The sequence below is a fragment of the Crinia signifera genome, chromosome 5 (genome assembly GCF_055691185.1).
Source record: "Crinia signifera chromosome 5, ASM5569118v1, whole genome shotgun sequence".
NCBI classification, from domain to species: Eukaryota; Metazoa; Chordata; class Amphibia; order Anura; family Myobatrachidae; genus Crinia; species Crinia signifera.
This window is the reverse complement of record NC_139221.1, coordinates 192,576,763-192,598,815: the sequence shown is the minus strand read 5'-3', so window position 1 is coordinate 192,598,815 and position 22,053 is coordinate 192,576,763. Positions and strand designations below refer to the sequence as shown.

At 44.5% G+C, this 22,053-nt stretch overlaps 1 protein-coding gene across 3 annotated transcripts in view; it reads left to right on the top strand.

Annotated features, from left to right (window-relative positions):
* Window positions 1-22,053, top strand: part of MARCHF6 (membrane associated ring-CH-type finger 6) — a 492,210-nt gene that overhangs the window by 375,312 nt on the left and 94,845 nt on the right. For 2 of the 3 annotated variants that reach the window (XM_083188363.1, XM_083188362.1), the window contains exon 21: window positions 18,274-18,470. In XM_083188363.1, the coding sequence (XP_083044489.1) occupies window positions 18,274-18,470 (197 nt within the window). The remainder of the gene's footprint in view (window positions 1-18,273; window positions 18,471-22,053) is intronic. The other variant, XM_083188364.1, reaches the window with a different exon arrangement.

Sequence of the window (22,053 nt, the reverse complement as noted above, 5' to 3'; positions counted from 1 at the left end):
CCCTCGCATGGCTCGCTGCGCTTGCCATACTTCGGGCACGGTGCCACGCTCGGCACACTGTTTTATTCTCCCACCATGCCCTAGTGGATGGTAGGGCATGAAATACCTCCTGTCGGCTCAAAAAATAGTGAAAAACCCATGTCGACCTAATGCTTATGTCGACCTACAGTAATAACGTGTCGACCCAGTAGTGTCGATCTAATGACTGTTAACCATCTTTAGGTTGACCCAATGATCCATACCCTGTATAGCAGGGGTGTCAAAACTTTTTGCGATGACGGCCAGATTTGGTGAGGTGAAAAATGTGTGGTGGCCCGACCATTCAGCCTGACATTATTTGAACCATTAATCACATCAGAATTGTCCCCCAGCCTGCCCCATTCACTGTATATTCCCCAGCCTGCCCCCCCTTCTCTGTATGCCACCCATCCTGCCGCCATTCACTACATGTCCCCCACTCTGCACCCACTCTGCCCCCCAGCCTGCTCCCCTTCTCCAAAAATCCATCACTGCCTCCATTCACTGTATGTCCCCAAGCCTGCCAATCCTTCACTGTTTGTCCCCCAATCTGCTCCAATACACTGCGTGTCCCCCACGCTGCACTCACTCTGTCCCCCAGCCTACCCCCCTTCTCCGAATGTCCATCACTGCCTCCATTCACTGTATGTCCCCAAGCCTGTCCCTCCTTCACTGTATGTCCCCCAATCTGCCCCATCCAGCCTGCTCCTCCTTCACTGTATGACTGCCATTTACAGTATGTCCCCCACTCTGTTTCCATTCACTATGTCCCCCAGCCTGCCCCTCCTGCACTGTATGTCCCCCACTCTGCCCCCATTGAGTGTATGTCTCCCTGCCTGCCCCCACAAGGGGCCCCCAGTGGCCCCTGTGTGAGCCAGAGGATGGAGAGGCAAAGCAGGCACTGCAAGGACAGGAGACAGATGCTTGGGCTCCCACTGCCGCACTCCTCCACTATGCATGTTATGGGAGCAAGCTTCCCCCCTGTCTGCACACAGCTGCCACTGTGATTGTGGTGGAGGGTGATATACGATTGAAGCAGCAGGGGTTGGACGCATACTCACCCGAAAGACGCCAAACACATCTAACTGTGGTGGCCGGCACCACCTCACTGCTGCACTAAAGGTGGGGATCCGCGCTCGCCGGGTCCTCAGCTTTAGTGTCCTGTGCTGTGCTTCCCGCATCTGATGCTCTGCCTGCTTCAGGCTGGAGGCTGTGGGCCACTTGAAGTGACAGCACGGTCCGCAATTGGCCCCCGGGCCGGACTTTGGACGTGGCTGCTGTATAGCATATGTTATGTTCATGTTTTATTATAAGTAAAGCAACGATTATATTGTACAATACCCAACAATTGTCAGTCATCAGTAATACCCATAAAAGGAGCAGACCGCAGCACAACAACTTTACTACGGGCACAGAGAACACTCTCACACCGATATCCGGCAGGACAGCACTTATACACCTTGACAAAGGGGCGTGCCAGCCCCGAAACGTTGGTCTTTACTTTGAAATACAGCACGTTTGATAAGACGCTTTGAGTGCCATCTTCAGTCCTATAATATACAAACGAGTTGTCCAGCACAGCCACAGAGATACAGTAAACAATATGCTGGGTGCCCATACAGTAGAAGAGTATACACAGCGCAAAGAGGTGCAGCACTCTAAGCTCCAAAGAGGGGTAAAACTGAATTTTTAATGATGCAGATTAGCAACGTTTCAATGCCAACATGGCATTGTCATCAGGCTTAAAATACACACTACAGGGGCGTGGCTTGACGGCTGGACTGGACGGACGCAGCTTGGCTGAGCTCCGGGGCTAAAACCCCTAAAAGCTGGGGGAGAGCCCACTCACCGGAGCAGCGGCATCCAGTCCCACAGGAGGAGGCACCGGAGAGACGGCAGGAGCCCCCTGCCGAGTCCGAGAGGTCCGGGCGCGGAGATCCGTGCTGCGGCCTACCCGGAAGCTGAGACCGCGGCCTCGATTTTGGAGCCCCGGGACCCGCGACTAACCGCGGTATCGCGGGTGGACAGGGGAGACGACGCACACACTACAGCGCAGCCTGGGGAGTGCTGGAACACACAGAGACACAGGTACCAGGCTGCTACTGGCTAGGCCAGCTGGCGGCGACTGAAGGGGACTGAGACAGGCGCCATTACTCTGTGCCCCCAGCCATCCCTGCTCTCTCCCCTAACATCACCAGTGGACAGATCCCCTACCTTGCCTCACTGCACCCTGAGAAGATCACTGGGCAGTTGCTGGCTACACCCCCACAATCCAATTCAATTTAATATAATACACAAAACTGCATTATTGTGTTGGACATTGCTCCCCACACTGCAGGGACACCCCCTGTTTATTGGCCACACTACATCGGTGGCTGGTTTACTTGCACAGGCACACTGCTGCTGACCAAGGGAGCTGTGCACCTTACTGGTGTGCCTTTGCAATATAATACACAAAACTGCTTTACTGTGCTGGACATTGCCCCTTACACTACTGGGATACCTGCTGTTTATTGGTCGCACTACATTGGTGGCTGGTCTAATTGCACAAGCTCACCGCTGCTGGTCAGGGGAGCTGTGCACCCCGCTGGTGTGCCTTTGTCAAATCTGCTACTGACGCCTGAGTGACATCTGGCGGACCAATTTCCAGATCCCTGTATGCCGCACCCAGTCATTATGGATAAATTTATGGCTCGCCCACAGAGGGCCCAGAAGAGTAGTCAACAGGGCAGGGGCCGTGGGAAAGCTACTACATCTCAATCCTCACCCAGCTCTCCTATGTCGGGACAGGAGGGAGACTTGGATACTCCCTCCTCTCCGGCCGCCAATGCTGTGTCAACACAAGAGATCACGGCCATACTGGCGACATTATTGGATCAAAAACTGGCACCCATAAAAGATTCAATTGAATCGACCCTCACACAGTTGACACAGCACACGCAAAGGCTGTCCGAAGCGGAACAGAGAATCTCTGATTTGGAGGACGAACTAGAAGCGTCTAAAGCCACAATTGCGGCGCAAGAGAAGTTGGTGACCACCATACACGATAAGCTTGAAGATCTGGAGAACCGGAATCGACGGAACAATATCCGCATCGTTGGCCTGCCGGAATCCGTTAAAAACTCAGAGCTTATGCCCCTGGTCGCGGACTGGCTACCTCGGGAGCTGGGCTGTGTGTCACCGGAGGGTTCCATGGTGGTAGAGCGAGTACATCGGGTGGGACCGGATAGGCAGACTTCACGCGACCGACCAAGACCGGTTATTCTGAGAATTCTTAACTATGCGGACAAGGTCCGCCTCTTGGAGGCTTACAGAAAATGCAAGGACTTACAATACCAAGGAAACAAATTGCTGTTGTTTCAAGACTTTTCTTTCTTGGTGGCGGCACAACGGAGAGAATTCGCACCGGCGTGTAAGAAATTATTTGAAATGGGCCGTAAATTCGCCTTACTACAGATAGGGCAGGCCTTATGCTTGCTGGCGAATCGCCAGCAGTATGCTGCTGGCGATCCGCCAGCAACACGGCGCGCCATCTGACTGAGACGCGCGTGCGTCCCCCACGCACGTGCGTCTCAGTATCCGGGCGGGCGAGGCGGACGCAATACTGTCCGCCTCCCGCTCGAGGGGGGCTGGGGGGACCCGAGGAGGCTGTGGGGGGGTGCGGGCGCCCGGTGTGGGCACCGGGCGACCGTCGGAAGGGGACGGCAGCACCGTCGGAAGGGGACGCGCGCGCACCTCGTGCGCGCGCGTCCCCTTCCGACACACAGATGGCGCGGGAGCAGGGAATGGCGATGGCGTCGCCATCCCCTGCAAAGATGAGCCCGGCCCCATCTGTATATCCGGCCAAACTACGAGTTTTCCACGAGGGACGCCCCTACTTCCTAGACACTCCACAAGCCGCAAGCAACTTCATTGACTCCCTCAAAGATGGCTCGACCTCACACATGTCTGACGCAGATTGACATTTCCTGCTATACAATGCTTCTGCCAACATATCCTTTACATGGTTTTTCATTCCAGCTCATTTCATGTGTAGCTTATTATATGCGTAAATTTCTCACCTACTCTTATAATGTCCTGCTACTTACAATACCCTTCATAATAATGTCATGTGCAGCTTCCAACACCGGTGCGCCTATTGAATCCAGGATACCCCCTATCCCCCTCCTGCCAGAGAATGCTACGATAAGCCATGACTCGAAAACATTCCCCACAGTTGATTATTCTCATTACATTGTTCAGATGTTTTCCCCTGCGGATGTCCACCCGCGGTATACAATATTCTATTATGTCATGTTGCAGCAATGCCAGCTGCACTCTTGGTTCTTGAAATTACTTAAAAATGTTTGGTTTATTTTTCAAGTTATTGCATATGAAAAATTTTACGCTCTTACAGGTACAGTGGGTTACTATGATTTACATCGTATGTTCTACGACCCGCTCGCTGGGACGGGGAGGAGAACTCTAGAAATTTGTTACCTAAAGTTTGATTGGCCTAGGGCGGGCATCGGGTAGCTATGTCCACTACATTTACCAGCTCCACTAGGGTGCAATCTTCTTTAAAATTCGTTTCATGGAACGTGGAAGGGTTAAACTCCCCCATTAAACGCCGTAAGATACTGACTCATCTCAAACGGCTAAAACCAGACATATCATTTCTCCAGGAGACTCACTGGGATATAGGCGATAATAATGTTTTGAGAGATACCTGGGTGGGTGAATTTAAGGCTGCCTCCTTTACCTCAAAATGCAGGGGCGTATTAATACTTTTTCGCAAACACCTTCCTTATACTATTCGGGATGTATGGTCGGATCAAGAGGGCCACTTCATATTTCTAAAACTCCTATTGTTCGGCTCAGTTTACACATTAGCCGCTATTTATGCACCGGTAAGCCACCATAAAATGTTTTTTACTAACATATACACTAAACTTTTGGCATGGGCAGAGGGAGAAATAATAATGGGTGGAGATTTCAATGGTGTTCAATCTAATGGGCTTGATAGGTCTACAGGCATGGGGAGGGGCATCGGGGGAAGAGATGTAACCCCTATAAATTTACTAACTAATAGCTTGGGCTTATGCGATCCCTGGAGGTGCCGCTACCCAGTATCCAGAGAGTATACCTTTTACTCACACCCCCACCACTCCTCATCCAGGATAGATTACTGGTTACTGTCAAACTCTCTATACCATAAGGTCTTAGACTCTGGGATCAACCTTATCACTATATCAGACCATGCCCCGGTGTGGTTTACGTTAGCCCTAACTGACCCAATCCTCACATCCTATAATTGGAAATTCCCCTCCTATCTGGCTAATTCCACAGACTTCCAGGCCCACCTGAGACAGACAGTTCTTACATACATGAAAGATAATGCAGAACATGAGCAGGATATCAATCTGTTCTGGATGGCGGCCAAGCCGGTGATTAGAGGACAGATCATGGAGTATGTGGCCAGGAAACGCAAAAAACTAGCAAATGCCATAGCGGAGTGCAGTTCCAGGGTAGCTGAGACCTATGATACCTTACTCTTACAAGACTCCGAGGAGGCAATGAATTCATACCGTGCTGCCAAACAAACTTATGATGCCTTGTGCACAGAGAGGGCCCAATTTACACATAATATCCAACGCAATAGGTATTTTCGTGGCAGTAATAAGGCTGGGAAACTGCTAGCTAATCTGGTCCGCTCCCAATCCGCCCCCTCCCAAATTTTACAAATTGAAACACCCCAGGGCTCACTAGCTGAGAACCCTCGGGAGATCCTCCAGACATTCCAAAAATACTACGAACAACTCTATTCAGCCCAACCTGACACCCCTGAGGCGAGTTCTGATTTTCTTAGACTAGCAGACCTACCCAAGCTTACTTCGGAGGAAAGAGAAGCGCTGATTTCCCCTGTCACTGACTTAGAATTATCCCCCATCATCAAGTCTTTGGCAAATGGCAAGTCCCCGGGCCCCGATGGCTTTAGTGCCGAATTTTATCGCATGGCACATGAACAGGTCTTACCTCACCTCACCTCCCTTTTCAACGCTATGCTTGCGGGAGGCCCTGCCCCACATGGCTTCACCGAAGCTAGAATTGTGGTTTTTCCCAAACCTGGGAAGGACCCTATGAAGGTGCAGTCATACAGACCTATTTCTTTGCTAAACCAGGATTTAAAACTTTTTACCAAATTGCTAGCTCAGAGGCTTCAAACCATTCTACCCAGGATTCTGCATCCTGCTCAAAATGGCTTTGTGAGGGGACGTACCTCTGTACACAATATACGAATGTTAGTTGCTGCCCTACATAAATTTCAACAGCTCTCCAATAAGGAAGCTATTATAGTTAGCTGTGATGCCGAAAAGGCGTTTGACAGTTTCCTGGGCGCATATTCTTAGGGTACTCCAGGCCCAGCGGTTTGGGGACGGGTTTATGAAAATATTTAGTATGTTATACTCCTGTCCTACAGCGCACTTAACGGTTAATGGTTTAAACTCCACGGCCTTTTCATTGCATAGAGGGACCCGACAAGGCTGCCCACTTTCGCCACTTCTTTTCAACTTGGCCCTAGACCCACTGATTAGGACATTCTTAAAAGATAATACCTGGAGAGGCATATCCCTAGGTGAATCTGAAATAAAGGTGTCGGCTTTTGCAGACGATCTACTATTATATATTAGTAACCCCAAGGTGGCCATACCTGGCTTACAGCGAACCCTGTCAGATTTTCATGTGATATCTGTTTTTTTTATTAATTTTGATAAGACAGAAGCATTGGCAATATTCCCCGAGGCCACGCAGGGATGGCCCTCCCCGTTCCCATTCCGTTGGGCACGAGATTATTTGATCTATCTAGGCTTACGGTTCCCTAGACAGCTATCTGATTTATATTCAATTAACTATACGTATTTTATCTCCCGAATGAAGGCAGATTTTGATAAATGGCAACATCTCCCACTATCTTACATGGGGAGGTGCCAACTATTTAGAATGATATCCTTTCCACGCCTCCTCTACCCGGTCCAGATGCTGCCATACCTTGTGAGTAAACAAGATGTTCTGTCAATTAACAGGGCTCTCACCAAATTTATATGGGCTGGAAAGCGCCCCCGAATTGCACTATTTAAACTGCAACAACCCCTAACGCTAGGAGGCATTAACCTCCCGAACATACAAGATTATGCTCTGGCCTCAAATGTGCGGTATGCTCTGGACTGGGTGGGAGGGACAAACCACTATGTTAACTTAACTTTGGACCAGGCATTCCTCCCGAACTCCTCCCTGGTGGCACTTTTACACTTGCCATTGTCAGCGATAGAACAAGATGTGAAAATTAACCCCCTACTTTTTACTCCCTATCTAGCCTGGCGTTCTACACGCCGGCGCTCCAAATTGCCTACCACTAGCTCCCTGTTTATGCCACTAACTCATAACCGTGCCTTCCAGGGTGGTAACCCAGATGTAATTTTTGGGAGATGGCACCTCCGGGGGCTACGACTCGTACACCAATTTCTAGACGCGGAGTACACCACAGTACTCACACTATCTAGTTTACAGGAAAGATTCCCAAATATAACCTTCCCAATCTTTGCATACTTCCAGGCCAGAAGTTATATTTCAAAATTAATAACTACTCTTCCAAAAGCCGAGTTTACCAACACATTAAATAATTTAATAATCACGTCCAAAGGCAGGTCACTATCCACTTCTATACTATATGACCTGACACGGAAGAAAATAGATCTAACAATGAACTCCACAGGACTATCCAAATGGCATGACACGTCCCCGGGAATTAGCACAATGGATGTAATCAGACTCACAGTCCGACTTAACAAGCAATTGGTCTCTGCGTCATATGCAGAAATGCAATACAAAATCCTGCACAGAGCCTACTACACCCCAAAGTTGAGATATCTCACAGGGATGTCTGATAACTCTAATTGTTTCAAATGTGCTTCGGCCGATGCAGAGATCACCCACTGTCTTTGGTCCTGTACGATTGTACAGCTCTTTTGGGACGCAGTGCAGTCGTATATCGCTAACACTTTACATATATCGTTTAAAATTACTATGCCCTGGGCCCTATGGAACTACTACCCTTCTTCCCTCACCCCCAAACCTACTTCGGGAGCTCGCCTTCTCTTAGCAAGGATTGCTGCGGCAGCAAAAAAAACCATATTGTCAAAATGGATACACGCAGACCACATACCACTATCCCTCTTCATGCCTAGACTGACCTACATGTACCAGATGGACTGGGTAGAATGTGTGCTCGATGTGGATTCCCGGGCTTCTAAATTTTTTGATATCTGGCTGCCCTATATACTAACACTGACCCCCACAGAACGAGATAATATTAGAAAAGCCGTACAATTGTCCACTTGGTACAACATGACGGTCTTGGAGAAAGGGACTCCTCCCTTTTAATTCACCACGGGAAAACCTGGAATACTACTCCATACTTCCTAATACCAACTAAGTGCACCCTAGTACTGCAACCCTTGCTTGCCCTTCTATAGATGTATATATATATCTAAGTATACATGTACCCTATACTGCCTGTACCTGTAATGTGAACTTTATTGACTTGTTATGTGATGTTAACTGCTTATATTTCAATAAAAATTAAATAAAAAAAAAAATACACACTACAAAACATACCTTAAATAAGGAAAACATCGCTGTCCCGACCGGACGCCATTCGCCGAGGAGCCGATCACCACAGACGTCAATGAAAGGCACCACCCGGCCTGGATGCGGCGGGGCGCACTTTCATCACGTCACCACGCACGAGACAAACATTCTGCGTACTAGGGGTGATGGCAACATCATCCGTTACCATCGCGACAGCGGGTCAGAATGTAACATACACAATTTTAAAATACACAAATATACCAAACACCAATGTATCAAAAATATCAACAGGATTACAGTGGATGGGCATAATTAGTACTAAAGATAAGGCAGTATTAACTAACACAATCAATTGTACTACGGATAATGTACCAATAATTACAATAAGTTGGGCTTAGTGTAAGTGTCATAACGTCTGAAATTATGACTATACCCTACTTTTCTACACATAAGCAGATGTCTTAAAAGAAAAATAATCTTAAGCGTAAAAATGCCATTAACTACTAATTAGTGCATTGATGCCTGAAATTCATTAAGACCACCAGGGGTAACTTTACCCAACCTGATGACCTGAACACTGTATATCTGTGGACTAACTCCCAGAGGGGTAAAGAACGAAAAATACTTTTTTTTAGATGATATAACAAAAGACAGGATCTGGAACCAGGATCATCCACAGAGTTCAATTGCTCTAATAGCGAGAGTGAGCCATCTCTCCATAAACCGAACCAAAGACATCCATCTCACCCTCTAGGTGCATCGTCTCGCCCCACAGGAGGAAGCGTAGTCATACCAGACGCGGGAGCCAGAACCATGCTCTACTACCTGAATTCCCCCTAGTCCTGGTGTTTTACACCATTCCTAAAGTCCACAAATCGATGGTGGACCCTCCCGGGCGGCCTATAATATTGGCCACAGGATCATTGCTGCAACCAACCTCAATATTCATTGACTGTGCTATTCAACCATTCATACAAGCTCATCCAAACTACTTAATGGATACAACATCTTAGTTGCATAAATTGGCTGCATTACTGATATTTGAAGGTGAGATTTGGCTGTGTACTTTTGATGTATGCAGCCTGTATACGGTGATCCCTCACGATGTGGGGATGTCAGCCGTAAGACATTTTCTTACCAATATCCCTTCTTATGATTGCCCGGACATTAACCTTCTGATAGAGTTGTTACATTTGGTTACATAGTACTGTAGGTGAGGCTGGATAAAGACTTGCTTCCATCTAGTTCAACCTATGTTTAATAGTTTATCCCTTGTTGTATAGTATGTTCTGATGTTTTATAGACAGATTATGTTACTTATTCATACCCATGGATGTTTTCAACCAATAAATGTTTATCCAACCAATGTTTATTTTAAACGTATTTATAGTGTCTGCCGACACCACTTCTCCAGGAAGAAAGTTCCAAAGTTTAACTGCTCTGACTGTAAAGAAATTTTTTCTTCTAGAATCTAGATGAACAAAATATTTTTTCTTCTAATCTAAACTTGTGTCCTAGATTCCTTTCTAGCAGAAAAAAGGGTTTTTGGCAGTTCCTTAGGTACTTGTGTATTTTGGCGGCGCCCATCGCATCGCATACCATAACGCATGCGATGCAACGCGATTTCGTGCGATACTGTGCGATGGCATACAATTTTCAAATTGTATGCCATTGTACATGGCATACAATGCCATGCGATGCTATGCGATTAAACATTGTATAAGCACCCTAATGGGTGCTTATACAATGTTAAGCACCCTAATGGGTGCTAACAATGTTAAATGCACCCCCACGCCACCCCCCACTATAAACGTGAACCTGAAGCGTGGCGAGCGCGGTGGTACGCGTCCTACGACCTTTTCATACCCCCACTATCCACGTCGGCGTGGAGTTGAGAATAGAATAGTGTGGCGAGCCACCGAGCCCGAAGCGTGGCGAGCAGACGCGGATACCTGTGAAGCCCGCGAAGGGACACGTTTACCTGTGAAGGTGTCCGCGTCCCCTCGCGGGGCTCGCTGCGCTCGCCACGCTTCGGGCTCGGTGGCTCGCTGCGCTCGCCACACTATTCTATTCTCAACTCCACGCTGACGTGGATAGTGGGGGTATGAAAAGGTCGTAGGACGCGTACCGCCGCCCCTCGCGGGCTCGCTGCGCTCGGCACGCTTCGGGTTCACGTTTATAGTGGGGGGTGGTGTGGGGGTGCATTTAACATTGTTAGCACCCATTAGGGTGCTTATGCGATTTTTCATCGCATAGGGGGTAAAAATCGCATCGCATGCCATCCGATACATGGCATGCGATGCGATGCGTTCATCGTGCGATGCACATCGGGGGAGCCGCCAAAATACACAAGTACCGTTCCTTATATTGGCCCCTAATATATTTATACCTGTTGAGCATGTCCCCCCCTTAAACGTCTCTTCTCTAGTGTAAATAGTCCCAAATTGCTTAATCCAGGCATGTCCAAAGTCCATACACCCACAGAGAAAGAAGTATCTTGTTGGGTGCACTGAGAATCAAAATATTTTTTATAAAATGTAACTTTTAATAGTTCCTATAAAAAGGTCTCTTAATCAGACGGAGACCACATGACCTTGTCTCAGAGTGAAATATTAAAAGATAGAACAATGTGATAAGGATTGAAAAAATGTGAAAGAATTAAAAAATGAGAAGAAAAGGAGTCAGTCAGTATAGTTGTTTCACTTAGGCTTTATTTGAATGAGCATTTAGCAATACTATTAACACTGTCTGTATATGTACCCAGCCTGACACTGAAGCCGACAGCGGCACGAACGTACAGTAACGCCGGGAGCACATTCACTGTGCTACCCGGGACCTGTGCTATTAGGCAGCCTGTTACAGAAGCCGACAGCGGCACGAACGTACAGTAACGCCGGGAGCACACTCACTGTGCTACCCGGGACCTGTACTATTAGGCAGCCTGTTATAGAAGCCGACAGCGGTACAAACGTACAGCAACGCCGGGAGCATATTCTAAGTGCTACCCGGGACCTGTACTAATATACAACCTGTAATTAAAACAGCGGCATGAATATTCAGTAACGCCGGGAGCACACTTTCAGCGCTACCCGGGACCTGCATTGTCAGACAGCGGCGCAGTATACCTTGTGCGACCGCAGAGCAGGGAACAGACAGATATTGCCGGGAGCAGACACATTGTGCTACCCGCAATAAAACTGACAGGCGGCGGCGCAATAGTATATGCGACCGTTGATCACTGTATGACACTGATGATTGATACTTCTTCACTGGGAACTTACGCATAGCGCCCTCCATATTGGCACATTTACTGTCATAACCCTTGTAGCACTGGGGTGAATAAAGGAAATTGTGCGCATGAACGCATAGACCACAGTATCCTAATGTGAATATAAGTATCAAAAGGAAAATAAAACAGTAGTTACTGCTCAATATATGTGATGTTTATGTATGTTTATAAAAAAGACATTAAATGCTGTGTGTCCTATTGAGGCACGTTTAATAAAAACTGAGTACATGTGAAATATTTAATTTAACAGACTTGTCACGGCACTTCCCGGCGGTAAACCGCTCAGTACCGGGATTGATAAGAGGTGGGGAGCATTACAAGGGGCGTTAATATAAATCACCCTAGGACCAAGAAGTACTATCTAATTATCAGACCGTCTATGATTGTCACATACCTATACAGCCATTCTAAAACCCAGCGAGGATATCGCTTAATTTTTGGGTAACAGAGATCCTATTGATACATATAGGCTGCATTATATTATAACTCCATCTTAAGGAGAGGTGTGACAATAAAACTATACGGTCCGACTGCACCCGATCTGGCGGTTAGTCCGCTCAAATACGGAAACAGGGATATGCAGAATGCACAATAAATATTGAAGGGACATATCATTGGCAACCTGATCTATAAAGGTCTCTTCCCCCCCCCCCACGCACCTCTATAGTGCAGACGTGTATAAAATCACTACTCAGTTGGGAGAAAAAATCACAGAAATCACATATTACTGAGCAGCATAAAATGTTGCTTATATGAGGAAACATTAACACTGCAATGTGATACAGTGCTCCCTCATTAAACATAATTTAATAAACCCTGGTGGCAACATTACTGTTTGCTCAGCTGCAACATAATAGCAGCAGCAAGCAGAAACTTATTATAAAGGCAATTTAAGCCAAGAAATATACAAATAACTGACACACACACATTCATCCTTTTCTTCTCATTTTTTAATTCTTTCACATTTTTTCAATCCTTATCACATTGTTCTATCTTTTAATATTTCACTCTGAGACAAGGTCATGTGGTCTCCGTCTGATTAAGAGACCTTTTTATAGGAACTATTAAAAGTTACATTTTATAAAAAATATTTTGATTCTCAGTGCACCCAACAAGATACTTCTTTCTCTGTGGGTGTATAGGTTTAACTTTAAGTAGTGGGTAGCACCCCCCGGACAAGTTTAGAGGAAGATTGGATCTCCACTAAAAAAATCTTGAAAATAACTGGGGGAGGAGAATCCAAACAAAAGATACTGGTGCGGGAATTCCTTCTTTTTTGTGTCTTCCATGTCCAAAGTCCAGCCCGGGGGCCAATTGCGGCCCGTGCTATCACTTCAAGCGGCCCGCAGCCTCCAGCCAGAAGCGGGCGACTGGAGCACATGGGATGCACAGCACAGGACTCTAGAGTTTGGACCCCGGGGAGCCTTTACCTTGCTGGCTTGCTGTCTGCATTGGTGAGGGGGTGCCGGCTGCCACTGTGAGATGTGTTTGGCGTCTTTCAGTTGAGTATGTGTCCATCCTCCACCGCGATCACAGTGACAGCAGTGTGCAGGAAGGGGGAGCAGCAAAGGGGAAGCTTGCTCCCATATTATGCAGAGCGGAGAAGGGCGGCAGCGGGAGCCCAAGCATCTGTCTCCTGCAGGGGAATATACAGTGAAGGGAGGCAGTATGTGGTACTGTCAGAGACGGGTGGGCAGGCTGGGGGACATAGTGAATGGGGCAGAGTGGGGGGCATACAGTGAATGGGGTACATACAGCGAAGGAGAGGCAGTTTATGGGAACATACAATGAAAGGGGCAGAGTGGGGGACATACAGTGAATTGGGGCAGGCTGGGGGACATACAGTGAATGGGGGCAGGCTGGGGGACATACAGTGAATGGGGGCAGGTTGGGGGACATACAGTGAAGGAGGGGCACGCTGGGGGACATACAGTGTAGGTGGGGCATGCTGGGGGACATACAGTTAAAGAGGGGCATGCTGGGGGACATACAGTGAAGGAGGGGCACGCTGGGGGACATGCAGTCTGTGGGAAATACAGAGAAGGGGGGGTCAGGCGGGGAATATATAGTGAAGGGGCACACTGGGGGACATACAGTGAGTGGGGGCACGCTGGTGGTCATACAGTGAATGTGGCAAAGTGGGGGACCATTCTGATGTGATTAATTGTTCATAGAATGTCAGGCTGACTGGTCGGCCCCCACACATTTTCACGTCACCATATCTGGCACTCTTTGCAAAAAGTTTTGACACCCCTGGCTTAATCTTTCCTTGTAGCTTAAATTCTCCATTGCCCTGATAAGTTTTGTCCCCTTCTTTGGATTTTTTCTAATTCTATGATGTCCTTTTTATAGTGTGGGGCCCATAACTGTCCCTAGTTTCCATGCCCCTTTTAATACATGCTAACATTTTTTTGGCCTTTTTTGTTGCTCTATTACATTGAGCACTACACCCCAGTTTGTTGTCTATTTGGACTCCTAGATAATTTTCGAGTACTGAATTACCCAATTCATCCCTAGCACACTGCTTATGTCTCCCAAGGTGCATGACCTTTCATTTGTCCACATGGAACCTCATCTTCACTTTTTTGCCCACTCATCTAGATTGTCCAGATCATTTTAAAGCGTGGTGACATCTTATGATGATTTAATAACTCCATCCCAATATCGTTAATAAAAGTGTTAAATAAAATGGGCCCTAAAACCGAACCGTGAGGCACTCCACTTAGTACTAGTATCATATTTGATACGGCACTGTTCACGACCACTCTTTGTTCTCTATTACACAGCCAGTTCCCTACCCATCTACAGATATTTGCCCCTTATCCCAGGTCCTCCATCTTATTTATCAACCTCTTGTGTGGTACTGTCGAAGGCTTTAGTAAAATCTAGGATAATCACATCTACAGCATTTCCATTATCAAGGTTTTTGCTAACCTCTTCATAGAAACCAAGTAGATTAGTTTGGCATGAACGATTTTTCACAAACCCATGCTGGTTATTACAGAGTTAACTGTGGTCTAAATATTCCTGGATACCATCTCTTAAAAATCCTTCAAATAGTTTACCCACTAATGATGTTAAACTAACAGGTCTGTAATTAGCGGGATCCTCCTTTTTCCTTTTTTGAATAATGGCACTACATTTGCTATTCTCCAGTCTTTTGGCACCTTTCCTGATGATAGTGAATTATCAAAGATATAATGTAGAGGGGAAGCTAATTCCTCCCTTAATTCCCTTAGTACCCTAGGATGAATCCCATCTGGCCCAGGTGATTTATTTGTTTTGATTTTGTTGAGCCTCAATATTATTTCCTCGGAAGAGAAATCAATATTGAGGTCCGGCTTGTTCATCCCATTTGTAGTTTGGGTGCGTTCCACAGTCTGCTCTCCCTTAGTAAACACTGATGAGAAGAACTCATTTAACAGTTCTGCTTTTCCCTTTTCCTCTGTAAAACTTTTTCCAGTGATATTGATTAGTGGGCCTATGTTGTCCTTAATTATACGTTTACTATTTATGTATTTGAAAAACTTCTTGGGGTTAGTTTTGCTTTCAGTGGCTATGTGATCTTTATAATCCCTTTTAGCTACTTTGATTGCGCCCCTTTGCAAATTTTGTTTGATTCTTTGTATTTGGTGAACGCCTCCTCATTTAATTTATTTTTATAGAATTTAAATGCTCTTGTTTTATTGTTGATTGCTGACCTAACTTTTTTGTCCAACCATGGTGGCTTTTTTTTATTCCTTATTTACTTTAGGAATGTATTTAATAGTTAATGATTTGAGTACATTTTTTAGGGTATCCCACATTTCCTCAGCATTTTTCCCCTCAAAAACTATTTCCACACAATTCTTTTTAGGGCTTCTCTGAATAATTCGAAGTTAGCTTTTAGGAAGTTTAGTATTTTTGCCGATCCTTTATGATGTAATTTACTGAAGTTGATTTCCAGTGAAACCATATTGTGGTCACTGTTCCCTAGATGTTCAATTACTTTTGTGTTTGAAACTAGATATATGTTATTTTTTAATACCAAATCCAATAATGCCATATTACTAGTTGGAGCTTCTACTGTTTGTGTGATAAACTAGTAAGTAAAGTAAGCTTAGGAACCCACAGCTTCACGTTATTTTAAATGTTTTGTATTTCCGATCAATACCAGGTAAATTAAAATCGCCCATAATTAATACCTGACCCTGATATGATGATTGTTTGATTTGGTTTAAAATAAGAGACTCGTCCCTTTTGTTAATGTTCGGCGTTCTATAGCATACCCCTATTAAAAAATTGTTATTAGGTTTTTTGTTATTGTCGGTTATCTCTGCCCACATGGCCTCCGTTTAATCTTCCTCCGTACCTGTGCTCATATCTTTCTCACATGAAGTTATTTTTTACATATATTTTACCCCCGCCCTTTCTTAGGCATTGGGTTGCGTAAGGTGTACGTGTGTAACCTGCCGCTACCTGAATTCCTGGTAGTACATTTCCCCTGTCTTTTCTGTAGAGTGTATATCCCTCCATGCTTAATGCCCATTTGGTATTCAATCGAAAAAAAATTCTTTACGGTAAACAGTTATTTTTACAAACAAAAGGCTGTGTGATGGGGTCTCATCGTACGCCAATATCTTTGTTTGAGGTAGAGCAATATATAGATGACCTACTTCTTATCTGGCGTGGTCCAGTATCTGACTATATTGCACATATTGATCTACATAATGATAGCAGTAGCCCTGTTAAATTCCCATAATCTGTGAGTAACAGTGAATTTTTTTTTTAGACGTATCTATCATTAATACGGCAGGCAGTTTGTCAACCACCTTGTACAGTAAACCATCGCATAGAAATGATGTTTTACATTATTTAAGCTGTCACCTTAGGTCTGCGATCCGCTGTTTACCTCATTCACAATTGTTACATGTGAAGAGGATTAACACTGACCCTGAGGTTGTTTTAAAACAAATGGAAGAGATGTGTGGCTCTTATATAGGCTATGGCCTATAGTACGGTCGGACCCTGACTTACCCCTCAATTCGACCAAATTACTTTCATGTTATAAAAGAGGATGGAATCTCTGTGACTCTTTAGTCAAAACTAATTGCTCATTGGATACAGTAGTAAAAACTACCAGGGCATTGGGTTGCGTAAGGTGTACGTGTGTAACTTGCCGCTACCTGATTCCTGGTAGTACATTTCCTCATCCCCATTCAGGAAAAACCATGAACATCAGACACACGCTTACTTGTAATACTCGTTTTACTGTGTACCACATCATCTGCCCGTGTGGCCTTAGCTACATAGGTAAAACGGAAAGGACATTCAATGAAAGAATGGGTGCCCACAGGTCTGCCATTAAATCAGCTATATTAAAAAGTACGAGCGAGCAACTTGTGGCACAGCACTTCAGTCTAGCCAAGCACAGTGTTGATTCTCTTAAATACCATATGAAAGATCATATACTTTACCACCCTCTTTGCATGGTGGCAAGTTAATGCAGTGTGAAGCCCGCTAGATCATCAGATTGGGTACAGTTACCCCTGGTGGTCTTAATGAATATTCAGGCATCAATGCACTAATTAGTAGTTAATGGCATTTTTACGCTTAAGATTATTATTTTTCCTTTAAGACATCTGCTTATGTGTAGAATAGTAGGGTATAGTCATAATTTCAGACGTTATGGCACTTACAATTGATTGTGTTAGTTAATACTGCCTTATCTTTAGTACTAATTATGCCCATCCACTGTAATCCTGTTGATATTTTTGATATATTGGTGTTTGGTATATTTGTGTATTTTAAAATTGTGTAGGTTACATTCTGCCCTGCTGTCGCTATGGTAACGGATGATGTTGCCATCATCCCTAGCACGTAGAATGTTTGTCTCGTGCGTGGTGACGTCATAAATGTGCGCCCTGCCAGATCCAGGCCAGGTGGCGCCTTTCATTGACAGCAGTGGCGAGCGGATCCTCCGGGAATGGCATCCGGCCGGGACAGCGATGTTTTCCTTATTTAAGGTACCGTATATACTCGAGTATAAGTCGACCCGAATATAAGCCGAGGCACCTAATTTTATAACAAAAAACTGGGAAAACTTATTGACTCAAGTGGGACCCTCACTCGAGTATAAGCCGAGGGGGGCTTTTTCAGCATAAAAAAGTTCTGAAAAAGTAGGCTTAAACTCGAGTATATATGGTATGTTTTTTAGTGTGTATTTTAAGCCTGATGACAATGCCATAAAAATATAACATAACTGCGTACAGTATATGTATCATTATTTGACCATGTTTTATTAAATACTATGGTTATCACAATAAGTATAGTCATAATTTATTTTTATTTTTTTTCAGTGTTAGCAGGACGCTGGCTAATGTCGTTTTGGACTGGAACTGCAAAAATACATGAATTATACACAGCTGCCTGCGGTCTTTATGTTTGTTGGCTAACCATTAGAGCAGTTACTGTACTGGTTGCATGGATGCCTCAAGGCCGACAGGTGATTCTATTGAAAGCCAAAGAATGGTCTCTCATGGTGAGTCCATTAGAGGTAACATTTACATATTTTTCTTTTTGCATGATCAATGCCTTAATTTAAAAAATGTGAAGCCCATTTCGTGCTTTGAAGTACTGTGTATAGAGATGTTTTATTTAAGTATGTTAATTTCTACAAGGCAATATGTATCTCTAATTCATATATAGATGTATCCATGTACATCAAGCCCCTTTTTGTGTTAAACAGCTTTTCTAGTCACGCCAGGTGTCTCATTATAGTGATATGTGGCATTCTTATAATCAGTGTGTGGATGCAGCTTTCTCTGCATGCAAATTGCTATGGTAAAGTGTTTTGCAGGAAAGCACTGTAACATTCCATTTCTTATGCAAATCTAGCGGTAGTCACACACTGAATATAGGCGTCCCAATTATAATTTTATTTAGAGGAAGCTGCACATGCATACTGTTCACTCCGTTTCAAATAAGGATGCATTGCGCGGGTGCCGGCACACTCGCGAAATGCATCCTTGGGACTGGGGATGCCGCTGAAAAGGAAACCGATGGCCGCCGCGGACATCAAGGTACGAGGAGAGTATAAGAAAAGGTACGGGGCGGGGGATGGGGAAACAACAATAAAAACTAAATACTAAAAAAATAAATTGCAATATTTCGTTTTTGGGATATCCGGATAATGGATACCCAACCTGTTTATGAATTGCATTTTTTATTGCTGTATGGCATTGTATGGGCTGTTGCATTGATGTGTGCATACATGTTTATGTGTGTGTGTGTATATGTATAAATGATAAATCAAGCACTTTTTGCTGGCTGATTCTATAGTGGATTTCATATTTGGTGGGAAGTGCTCTTAAGACTACAGTATTATGTCTTCGGCTGTGTAGGAAATTATAATACATAATTTGTTTAGTTTTTTTCCCAACATCAAGGATGGGGTCAGTAGACCATGGGGTTTGTGACTGCCTATCTGGCACTTAAATAAAACAAAACCTGTAGCTCTAATTCCTAAGGTCCTCCATTCCTGTTACCAACTGCGAACATGCCAGTGTACTGTATCAGAGTGATAACCTTTTGTGGGAGCTGTTGCAGTTTGTTCATCTGAAGCGAGCTTCCCCACTGATTTGTCCGGTTACTGGGATGAAACCCGGGGCCGGGGGGGGAGGGAAAATGTTGACTGCTTTATTTTTACACTGCAATATAGATCTCACTTTGAAGTAAAACCCCACCCAAATCTAACTCTCTCTGCACATGTTACATCTGCCCCACCTGCAGAGCACATGGTTTTGTCCATATAAGAAGGAGTTGGTCAGAAAGAGTGAACCAAAATAACCCCCTATGTGAGGAAGGGGAAATGGATGGAAATTCCTTTATACTGTACATTTATAATTCATGAATCTTACGAGAAGCCATACAGAAGCTTTGTTATAGATAGGCTTTGATGGTCTTCCTGTGGAGGGAGTTTTTCTTAATATTAACGAATAATAATTTGCGATGTGGAGAAACCGATTATGTGCAGACTGATGTCGGCATCTGAATGGATGGTGTCTCTAAAAAGGCCTAGTAAGTATTTTGAGATTTGATAGTGTTAAGTGACTTTGTGCGCTGACACCCTCCCAGTATACACCGTGATTGATGGATATACAAACCACCTTAATGTATTACACCACCTCTCAGTGAATTTAGGTATAGAAAATATACTCTCCTTTTCTCACGTTTCTTCACCTCATCAGAGGCTCTCCATTAATATAAGTGAGATGGAGACATGTAAGACAATGAGAATTCGAGAAAATAGTATAATATTGCAAATACAACAAATTTATTCAAAACAGTGAAATATGAAGGAAATATTTTCAAAAATACAATAAAATCTGATAAAAAGACCACATTAGTGGGTCTCAAGTTTGGATGGAGGTTTACCAGATTTTGGAGATAGAAAAGCCTGTAGAGAGATCTTTTCCTCAGGTAAGGAACACTGGTCTTCCGTATAAACCAGGCCTTCAGGCGTCTCTTCAGTCCACAAATCTGGATTCCTCACAGCCAAAATGCCAGCTTTCTGCTACGCATGTCGGAACTTCCTTGTTCCTTCCTCAGGCAGTATGCTGGTAATGAGCCCTATGCTGTTATATATATACCCCTCCCTCCTTTCAGTTCCGGGTTAGGGGGGTCAAATTTAATTTGGTAAGTATGTTTGCCTTCCTTCTGCCACCCCCAAATCCTCCCTCCTCCAAGCCTAATGCTCCCCGCTACTGCCTAACCTTTGTACCCTATGGCCTTAACGTAACTCTCCGGCCAAGCAGCCCTAACCCACCCTGCATACATGTAATTGGGATGCAGGCAGTAGAGATTACAGCATCTGCAAATCCAATCATGTATGTACTGTATGTATGTATGTATATGCATATGTGTGTGTGTATATGTATATATATATATATATATATATATATATATATATATATATATATATATATATTCACATCAGTTGCCCAACATTTCGAGGCTTGTAGCCCCTTTTTCAAGGTGTGAACGTGTGGCACCGCAGTTCTTCAACCTGCAAGCACGAGTGCCAACCTTTCCCCATATGTGTGTGTGTGTGTGTGTGTGTATGTATGTGTGTGTGTGTGTGTGTGTATATATATATATATATATATATATATATATATATGTATGTGTGTGTGTGTGTGTGTATATATATATATATATATGTGTGTGTGTGTGTGTGTGTGTATATATATATATATATATATATATATATATATATATATATCCAAATTGGCAAAGAGCGCACTCACCGGACTTTGTTCAGAGTCCATAAAATTCTAAACTTTAATAACCCATTAATAAAACTCAGGACATGGTCGACATTTTGGGTCACAGCTTGAGCCTTTCTCAAGACACAACAAATTACTGTATCCCAGAGGCAGCTAGAAACAGACTCCCCATCAGCCAGGTTAAATACCTTGAGGCACCTCCCCACATTGATTACATAACCAATCATAATCCTAACATAAAAATGATCAACTAGTGACAGTCCTGCACAAAACCCAAAAGTTCTTTATAGCTACTAGTAGTAGTTTCAGTCCAAGATAAATGGCGTCCTCACACCGAAGAATACAGGAATCGAAAGATAGGTACCACAGATACCAATATGGATCAATCCCACCACCAGCGCTTTTGGGAAATATATCTACCATACGTCCCTTTGGAAAGAAGGGCATCTCCTCTTCTCTCAAATAGAATGCTTTGGCAGATATATCCCCGTCTGTATGTTTCCACACCCGTTGGTTGCCTCAGTACAAATGGTTAATTCCACCAGATGAGGGAATGGTATATGAAATTCACAAAAAAAAAAGAAATCTATGGTGTGATACCTTTTTTATTAATTAAAACATAACCTTTAGCTGAAATGACAATTGGCAAATGATATCCCACAGAGCAAAGGAGTGGAGTTTACCGGATTGGTGGAGAACCAGGTAAAATGGCTCTCAAACAAGGATGAGGTGGAGATGGATGTAACAAGTCCCGGGATGGTTCCACTGCAAATGCTGGATGAGTCCCCCCTTTGGTCCGCTGTTGATAGCAGCTCTCTAACGCCTTTGGCCCCATATGGCTGCATATAGTCT